Source organism: Xyrauchen texanus, chromosome 11, assembly GCF_025860055.1.
Source record: "Xyrauchen texanus isolate HMW12.3.18 chromosome 11, RBS_HiC_50CHRs, whole genome shotgun sequence".
Taxonomy (NCBI): Eukaryota; Metazoa; Chordata; class Actinopteri; order Cypriniformes; family Catostomidae; genus Xyrauchen; species Xyrauchen texanus.
Genome location: NC_068286.1, coordinates 34,160,675 through 34,170,683, shown reverse-complemented (window position 1 = coordinate 34,170,683; position 10,009 = coordinate 34,160,675). Strand labels below are relative to the sequence as shown.

The 10,009-nt window shown below is 37.1% G+C and overlaps 1 protein-coding gene across 2 annotated transcripts; it reads left to right on the top strand.

Moving 5' to 3' along the window:
- Window positions 1–308: 308 nt before the first annotated feature.
- On the top strand, window positions 309–9,610 carry LOC127651714 (monocyte to macrophage differentiation factor 2-like). Of its 2 annotated transcripts, XM_052137678.1 has the most exons (8): window positions 309–429; window positions 3,972–4,122; window positions 5,629–5,710; window positions 5,857–6,017; window positions 6,315–6,389; window positions 7,028–7,129; window positions 8,211–8,280; window positions 8,372–9,610. In XM_052137678.1, the coding sequence occupies exons 3-8, from the start codon at window positions 5,633–5,635 to the stop codon at window positions 8,573–8,575; spliced, it is 690 nt and encodes a 229-aa protein (XP_051993638.1). In that variant the 5' UTR covers window positions 309–429; window positions 3,972–4,122; window positions 5,629–5,632; the 3' UTR covers window positions 8,576–9,610. The 2 variants fall into 2 exon arrangements, with proteins under 2 accessions (XP_051993638.1, XP_051993637.1); XM_052137677.1 differs by lacking the exon at window positions 3,972–4,122 and having other exon boundaries at window positions 320–429.
- Window positions 9,611–10,009: the final 399 nt, after the last annotated feature.

Sequence of the window (10,009 nt, the reverse complement as noted above, 5' to 3'; positions counted from 1 at the left end):
AGATGTCTTCAAAACGTCACCGCAAGGCTCGTTTACAACTTAATATATGCGATAATTTTTCACAAAATGATGTCAAAAACGTTACACAACTCACCATGCTCTCCTCCATGCTTGTCTCATTGTCAATAACTCCGCCCCTCACTTCAGGTTCTGGCGCTGGGGTTCTGAAACTGGTGGTGCTGCGGGTCTGCAGCTGGATATGTCTCGGTTCCTCTGAGACCGTTACACGCTCTGTACTTCCGGATTATTGCCCGCCTTGAGTGAAGCGTCCTATTTTTCCCCTCTCAAATTTTTCGTTCAGAGGGTGTGTTTTTATCGATGCTTGTTTCGGGGAAGGCGAGCTGTACGTACGCTTTGGTTTGAAAACAACATTTCTTACGTAAAGCGCGCTATTGTTGGATTTGACGCGTTTTAAATGAAACTTGTAAGGTGAGTAAATGTGCCTCACTTGGACAGTCAAAAGAATTGAGAACTAAAGTCGCTATCATAGTTTTGTATATTGTAGCATTCAAAACTCGTTTATTTTATTCGTCTAAAATCTAGCTTTGTTGCGTGGGTGTCACACCACAAAAGAAAATCCGAACGCTGTCGTGTGTCATGGATGTAACAATATCGACTCATGAATGGCGCGTTTAATGTTTCAAATTAAGACCGTTGCTGCAAACGCGTGTTTTATTATATTACTATTGTTTAATCAAAACAAGATGTGCACTGAACAGGTTTGCGTAAGCATTGACTGATGCGCATGGGAGTGGTGGTAGAAAGGGGTGGTGTTTTTTTACTCTTAGTGTCGGAGAATAGTCACGGTGTTTGTATTCAGTTGTAAACGTAAACTCGGACAATTTAAAACCAATCTGAGGGTTTAAAACGCATGGGTTGCAGTGAACGAGTATGGCAAGCCGTTTTATGATGCAAGTTAACATCTGGATCACGTCCGTCTTTTATGGCATCGTGAGGATGTGCATGGTGGATGCAACTATAACGTACTCATTTGAGTGATGCTGTACCGACCTTTTTTGTTTTATTTATATTTTTTATATTTTATAGACACAATGTGATTTTAATGTGATAAACAATAAATGTGAAACTATTTGGCAAATGTCAGAATATTTTTTATTTCATGATTATGACCTTAAATTTGTAAAGAATTTGTGGAACATCAAAGTAAACAGGATTATTAATTTGTTTCTGATTGTGTGAGTTTTAGCTATTGTGTGTTGGTTGAGTCAGTGATCATTTTGATCAGCACTACATCAAATATAGGCCATTTCATCTGGGTTACTAACAGTAGAAATTAAGACAAATGCAGGTTATAACTGGATGTGATCAATAAAAAGCACATCAAAAAGTAAAATCGATTTTGTTTGACCTAGATGCTGTTTTTTCTGAGCACTGATTGAATGTTGCTAACACTGTCATGGTTTTAAATTTGACTAACATTATGCATAATTATTTGGACACCATTTTCTTATTTATAGTTAACAGTTGGAAACGTATTCACTAAAGTAGTAATAATTTTCTGAATCACTAGGTGGTTTATTCGTCTTTAGTTCCTCTATTGCAAAGCTACAATGTAACATAATTTAGATGGAAAGGAGGAGGCGAGAACCGGCTTGACGATATAAATAATATTTTAATGAGAAACTTAAAAGACAAAAACACACATGATGAACATGTCCGTAAACGATCTCTCTCTCCCGCACAATCCTCCTCAGTCGATCTTTATCCTTCTCGGAGGCTAAATTGGCCTGATAAGAATCACGACCCGGCCCCGCCCTCCACCCTGCCACATTCCTCCCTCGTTCTCTCAGGCAGGGTAGCCCCTGGCATGACGTACACCCCCCCCCCCCCACCCTTTCCCTGGGGGAGGGTGTGCCCGAAGCCCCATCTGCAGGCAGGTCATCCCTGTCCACCTGGATGAGGAAGGGGAGGGAAACAAAAATAATAAAAATGGGGGGGTACTTCCTGTAACAGTGTAGTACCCCCCCAAAAAAGACTGTAAAATTGAAACGAGAGGGAAAAGGCCAATGCGGAGCGGCAGTGAGAGAGAGAGGAGAGAGAGATGGAAAAAAAAAAAAAAACACTTACCAGTTCTCCGATACGCCGTAGCTTGTTTCTCGGCCACTCCTCCACCCTCTAATGGACGACATCCGCGCCTCTCCGGGCAGATCGGAGGCAACGCCCCGTTGTGTTCTTGGGGAACAGAAGGGGTCTCCCCCGCCCCTGGCAGCGGTTCTCCTGCTCCAGGTGGTCGGCAGCGAGCCCCTCCCCACTCGTGGTCAGCGGTCTCAGACCCTGCCACGTTTCAGCGGCTGGTAGGGGACTTCTCTGCCCCTGGCAGCGGCCCTGATCGCTCTAGGCGGTCGGTTAGGAGCCCCTTCTCCCCTCGCGGTTGGTGGCCGCGGCTGCTCCGTTGGGGTGGACGGTAGAGGCGAGAACTCTACTACGGCGAATTCCTCCTCCTTTCCGGGTTTCGGCACCAGTGTAATGTAATTTAGATGGAAAGGAGAAGGCGAGAACCGGCTTGACGATGTAAATAACATTTTAATGAGAAAGTTAAAAGACAAACACACACATGACGGACATGTCCGTAAACGATCTCTCTCTCCCGCACAATCCTCCGCAGTCGGTCTTTATCCCTAGAATCACAACCAGGCCCTGCCCTCCGCCCTGCCACATACAACTTAGAACTACTAATTGTTCTACATTTTTAGAGTAGACTAGGTTTCAATAGATGCCACTTCTCTAGTAAAAGAGAAGATAAAAAGAGCATGAGGCAAAAACACTCAACCTAATCCCTTTTCCATCACAGTCTCATATGTTTCCATGCCAACAGTGACATCAGCAGAGTGGAGAGATGTGTGTAAAGAATGGTAGACTCCTCTGCTGTGGTTCTCCATGGTTACTGTCTGCCTCCAGCAAATTGTAAAAGTTATCAGCCACATGATCATTTGACATACACAGTGATAATTAACCGATTCAAGAATATAATAAAAATATATTTTGTAAATAAAAGAATGCACTTTTTTGATCAATATCTGATATACAGTGATTCAGAACTGTACATAGAATGCACTGAAATGGTGTCAAAATGATATACAATGTATGTTGTGGGCTGGTGACTTGGCTACTGTCAATGTGGGTGAATTCATTACATTATTTATGTGCTGTAAAATCTGGCTGTGTGACACTGGCTGTTATGAATGCCATGCTGAAGCTATAGGGCTAATGGTGTGACATAAATTTGTAGGCAAACCCAGAAATTTAATTTGCCATGGGTTCCATTGGGAATTTCCTATAGGTTTATAATAGGCTTTTTCAATTTATGAGTATAATAAGATCTGTGGTAAATATTACTCGAAGATACTTGAACGTTTTGTTTTACAACTTAAATTAGACAGTCATAACTCAAAGATGAATTTTGAAGCCACCATGTTTAAAAAAATGCATGATCCTAAATAAGGACTACAATTACAACAGGCATGTGAGTGTGCATGCCAGATAAAATGAAAAACCTTTGTAGTTCTTATCTAGCGACTTGTTTGCAACATACTTTTTTTTTAAATCACGCCATCTTCAAAATTCACATTTGAAGTATGAATGTGCATGGGTAATTTATGTTGTAGAACAAAACATTCAAGTTTTACTCATAAATCCAAAACTTCCATTATAAAAATCCAGAGGGAACCTATGGCTCAAATTATAATTATGTTCTGGGTTTTTGGGCTACAACCTGAACACCTCTATTGACCTTACATTTCTGCACCTCTTCTACCACCAACACAACTTTGCCTAATGTACAACCAATCAATGCAAATCAAGAGATAATGATAACCATGTTGAACTTGATCTTGCCAGTGGGATTGGTTCATCTCTTTTTACAATAGTGATGTCTGATTTGCAGTGAATCAGTCCTTTTTGTAAACTGAACTGAATTGAAGTTGAGCTGTAACCTGTTTGTTTGATTACAGAGTTAATCACTTACTGAACGGACGTTTACAAGACTCTTTCACAGCAGTGCCATGATTGATTTTTGATGTTTATGAAAATGAGGCTATGAGGGAGACTGTCTCTTTGATGACGTCCACTATAAAGCTGATCCACAACTCGTGTTTTCTGAAGGTTTTTGTCCAGTGAAATATCTTGTAAAGATGTTTATGTTTCATGTTTATGTATTTTGTAAAGATGTTGAGTTAATGTTTCCTTTCAAGGTTTATTTTTTTGCAACGAAAGGTGTGGCATCAAAAAGGTTTACCGAAATAGCTAATGGAAATGCTAATTATCGCTAAAATTTCACAAGTGTAGACATAATATTTTTCCGATTAATTTTAGCACATAAACTCTATGTGGATACTTCAAATGTCATGGAAAACTGTATTGGAAACACTTTTGTCCTGATAATTTGCATTAATGCAAAATATTTTGTCACATGACAGAACTGACACCAATCCTTAGCCTGTGTTAATCATGATGACAAGGTATACATGCTTGAAAGCCAATTTATTGTACGTGAAGCATTACTCACACTGTTATGGATTGGTCTTAACAGCATACCTGCACAGATCCCATACTGCAAACACATCTGCTTCTTGACACTTTCAGGAGTGCCAACACAAATATCTCATATCATGCACCTGTCATCGACAAGATTAATTTAATTGCTGTAGCTATCCGTTTATTTATTAAAGTTGCTGTTCCACGCCATTCAAAATAATAGAGGGCAGTCATGGATTTAGCCCACAATACAAAAAACATATTTTCTATGCACAAAGATATTTTAAATAATAATAATTAAAAATAAATACACAATACTAGCTTCAGTGTGATTGTTAAGCTTATTGTTCCCTGTGTTAAATAAATTACCAAGCAAAAAATGCATTAAATAAAAAAATTCCAAACGAAAAAATATATTGTTAGGCCTAAATAATTGCCTTTTCTTTACACAAACGTAAATTAGCCTTACCCTGTATAGTAGACGAAAAAGGTCGGCTAAATGACAGTCTCAGAATGTTCTACACTTCAAGACAATAAACTATCAGAACTATTTGTTTAATGCTTTTGAACATTTTAAAACTTAAATATTTTAAATCTAACCCTCTACCTCATAATACAGTTGTGATGCAATGCTTTAGAATATGATTGTTCAGAATAGACTATTGAAAATCAGGAATGTATCATATGTTAACCCTGATATTAAACTGCATCAGTTTTTATTAATAGCTATGTACACAGCATATACACATAAATGGATAGTCCTTATACTAAGACCGAAAGTTTCACCCACTACTTGGTGCAGGTTGCCAGCGTAAACAGGGCCATGATGATTTGCTGTCGGGTCGGAACTGGTGCCAACCTGCGATAGGCACAACATCAGGACCAATGTTACAGTCCTATCAGAAGTACAACTGTTCCCTTTTGATTGCATTTCCTCATCTTCTGATCATTTTTATTATTGAAATTAAAATGACAGTAAGCTGACTAATTTCAATGAATTGTCTCTATACTCTCCCCATTTTACAAGGACTTTGGGGGGGTGGGGGGGATTAGGGACATCTGGGAGGTGAAAGGTACACAATTTGTTAAAAAACATTTTTTTAATCCTTTATTTTCTAACTTTTTTATTTCTAGATTTATGAACAATCCTGTACCATCTAATAAGAGATACCAGCCAACAGAATATGAACATGCTGCTAACTGCGCCACACATGCAGTGAGTTATGCATAGCTTGTTTTAATATTAAATATACAGTGTGAGGTGTCTTTTGCCACATACTATAAATATTTGGCTGTAATACCAATAAAACAGATAATACATGTCTTTGATGTCTGACTGTATTTTTTTCTATTCTTTCTCAGCTCTGGATCATTCCCAGTATTGTGGGCGGGGTCTTGTTATACTTTTTATCTGATGACCATTGGGAGGAGATTTCAGCATGGCTTTATGGGGCAGGGCTATCAAGCCTATTCATCATATCCACAGTGTTCCACACAGTCTCCTGGAAAAAGAGTAATCTCCGGTAATGCCTTACATACCAGCCATACTGCATTTGATCATAATTTTTTAAAGGAGTAGAGTCCACACAAAAAATGACATAATTTTCCACTCCCATGTTATTCCAAACCTGTATGACTTTCATTCTTCCTTGGAACATAAAAAGAGATATTAGGTAGAATGTCAGCCTTAGTCATCATTCACCTAAACAATGTGAATGGTGACTGAAACTAAAATTCTGCATATAATGTTTGGTAAACTATTGCCTTATCACTTACATGTGTTCTTGAGAAGTGTGATCTAAACAAGTCATACTTTTTAGATCCGTTGAGCACTGCTTCCACATGTGCGACAGAATGGTGATCTATTTCTTCATCGCTGCATCCTACACGCCTTGGTGAGCGTATGTATTGAGTGAATGTTCCTACCATTGAATTTAGGAAATTAATTTTCACTTAGCTTTATGGATTTAATGAATTTGTGTTTAGAGTGCCAGGAAAAAGATACAGTTAAAAGTTGTGAGTGTGGTGGACATGGTAATAATCTAAAGACCAAGGGTTCAAATGGGCCAATTTCTTTCAGTTTGTTAGCATGAAGATGTGTGAAACTGTTTTTTTTAGCAGAAATACAGATGATATTCTGTTACCTCAGAGTTAAAATATATAGATGTGTTGCAATTTTATACACTTGATTTACAATGTTATGACGTTAAAATATTTTGCCCTTTACTCAAAACTTTGCACTCTTTGCCCACCTGACATATTTAAATAAATACTATTTTAACAGATGTTGATTCAGTGAAATTTTAAAGTGGGAAAGAAAATATTTGATTTTGTTCATTTTTCAATTTCCCTATTTGTTACTTCTTGGGACTTAATTGATTTGGCACACACTTTGATCCAAAGTGAATTAAGGGGATTTCAGCATTTACATTTATTAGTATTAGTGTTACCTAAGAATTAAACCCATGATGGTGGGACTTTTGTAGTTTGATATTCATTATTGTTAATGAAGAATCCAATTGATTTCTGGCAGGCTCACACTGCGGGAGCTTGGTCCATGGGCTGCCCACATGCGTTGGGTTGTCTGGGTGATGGCCTCTGGAGGAACGTCCTACGTATTCTTCTTTCATGAGAGGTATTGATAAATACATTTTATCATTAAAATGGTATATGTTTCTTCAACTTTGGGCACCATGGCAAGTGTCGTTAAAACTTTTTTCACACTCTCACAAATCTTATTTTATTGTCCACTAACAATGTCCAACAGTGTATGTTCATACTTTCCAGGAGATGTGACATTTTTGAAGTCATCAAAAGTCGCACTACATTGTCATTTCAAGTACATCTCAAATTCTGTATTGCGTTTAATAGAATTCAGTAGTGGAAATGACATTACTTAGTGTTTTTTAAATAAAATGGCTGACCTTTCTGTCTGGCTAAGGCTAATGCTATATTGTAGCTAACATTTTATGTATCATAAACACATTCAATTAAATCATATTTTTTTCCCACTTTTTGCGTAATTTGGCAAAATTACAGTTTGATTGGAAATTATACCCAATAAAAATATTCCACTCACAAACTGACATTTACATAAATTTCCTTTGATTTATTCAAACATCACTTGCCTCATGTTTCATCTCAAAACTATTTGAGGCAAGAGTATTTAGTGTGGTAGAAATGATGCCACAGCTGTGGGACAGTTGTAATTTGTTTTAATTTGCTAGAAATAAATTTGATACAATAACCATTTAAAGGTTTTGTGTTAATTTCACTCGTTGTTTAGATTTTTATTATTTTAAAAATCTGTGTTTTTATAATGTATTTTACCATTGAAAGTCTGGGTCTGGAACAAGGCTAAAACAGTACAAATCTGTACAGTATATAAAAGCATTTGAAAATACCAAAAATAAACAACGAAGTCCCGGTAAAAAGTCTCCAAGTCAGTTTTAACCTTCTTACAACAAAAAGGAAAAATCTGAAAATTGTCATTTTTAATAAATGTCAACCTCTTGAACGTGAAATTGCCCGTTACCATTATTTAATGCTTTTCGAAATAACATGAACTAACGGCTAACAGTAGTATATTTAAAATAAATCTGTATAATTCATGTTAGTTCATAATGCCAAATGCATTAACTAATGTTAAAATTTAGAACCTTTTTGCAAAGCTTTTTTAGTCGAGATCAATATGCTTCATGTTTTCTATGTTTTAGGTTTAAAGTTGTAGAGCTGATTTGTTACATAACAATGGGCATTTTTCCAGCCCTTGTCATCCTCTCTATGGTAAGAAAATGTACCCATATATAAACCGGAAACAAAATTACAAACAAGTAGAATCTAATTTCTCTCTTCTATCACTCTGTTTCCTTTATAGGCAGACAGGTCTGGTTTGTGTGAGCTGGTAGCTGGTGGTGGATGTTACATATTAGGCATGGTGTTCTTTAAAAGCGATGGAATAGTTCCCTTTGCTCATGCTATATGGCACATCTTTGTTGCCATGGGAGCAGGCATCCATTACTATGCCATCTGGAAGTACCTGTACACGCCTGTCAATCAACCAACTAGTATGGCCCGGTGACACACACAAGCATACACCCACCCACAAAATCTAAATTACTAAAAATGTTACTACTGTAGAAACAATATGATTTAATTTATAATGAGAGATACAGTTTTTTTTTTTTGTCTGTTCTTTTTGCTAGCCAACAGTTTGACCAATATTTTTAAGACTCATTAATAGGTCTCTAACTAGCACATACAACAAAAATTGCAACTTTTTCAGACTACAGACATTAGTCATGTCATTAGTCAGGTCATTTTTGACCGGATGCTGTGTGTAATCCAAACTGATAGAGGATCCAGAGCACAAGTGTTTCTGGAAAATTCTTTGTACGTATTAAATTAAAGTTTACAGTTTTTTATAGGTACTACTGAGAAAATGTAAAATCACTGCCAGATATTTGTAAAAGTACTGTAGAGACTACAGTTAAAGGGTATTTCTGTAGTATTTTTAAACTTGGGATAAATTCCACTTATGCGACTCCCAATGGGGGGATATTCTTGCTTCTGTCCATAACAGAAAAGGAATAAGTTTATATTACTGTAAACCCCGAACACTAACAAAACTCTAGGCTTTAACTGGCTATAGTTATAGTGTACAGAGTGAAATCACATTTCTGGATGTGTAATATCTTTGGGAACTGCCACAAGTGCTTAATGACAATGTCCAGGCAAGTCTTTGCCCAGACAGCTTGTCTGATTTCATGGCTTGAATAATAGGATCATCGTATTTCAAACCAAACCATATTAAACTGGTCTTGATTGAGTATAAGGAGACTTGTGTTGGACTTTCAACAAATGCCCATTTTAATGTGTTCAAAAAGTGTTTTTCTCTATCCTACCGCTATGCGTTAAATGGGCGATTGTAAAATTGCTCTATCACAGTACTGTGCAAACATTTTAGGCACTTGTGAAAAAGAGTTTTGATTTATCAATTAACGTCATACAAAGTGCAATAAACATAAATAAAAGCTAAAATAATATTTTGTGTGACCACCCTTGTCATCAAAACAGCACCAATTCTCTTGGGTACACCTGGACACAGTTTTTTAAGGTTCTGGGCAGATAGGATGTTTCAAGCATCTTGGATAATTCGCCACAGAACTTCTATGTGTTTAGGCTGTCTCAATTGGGGGTCTCTGTGGGGGCCCAGGCCATCTGCTGCAGGGCTCCCTGTTCCTCTATTCTATTCTATAAAATCTCAAATCTATATTTTCTATTAACACACTAAAGCAGAAGATAAAAATAACCATGTAAAGACAAATGTTTTTGTGAAAAATCTTATGTGCCTAAGACTTATGCACAGTACTGTATGTTATGGGTTAAAAAACCATAAAAAGATCCACTAAAATTGTCAGCAATTTGACTTCATCATTAAATTGTTTTGCGAACTTGAGTAGAAATAAAATGTTGACAGAATACTGATCACGTCTACACTTATGAAAAACCTCCA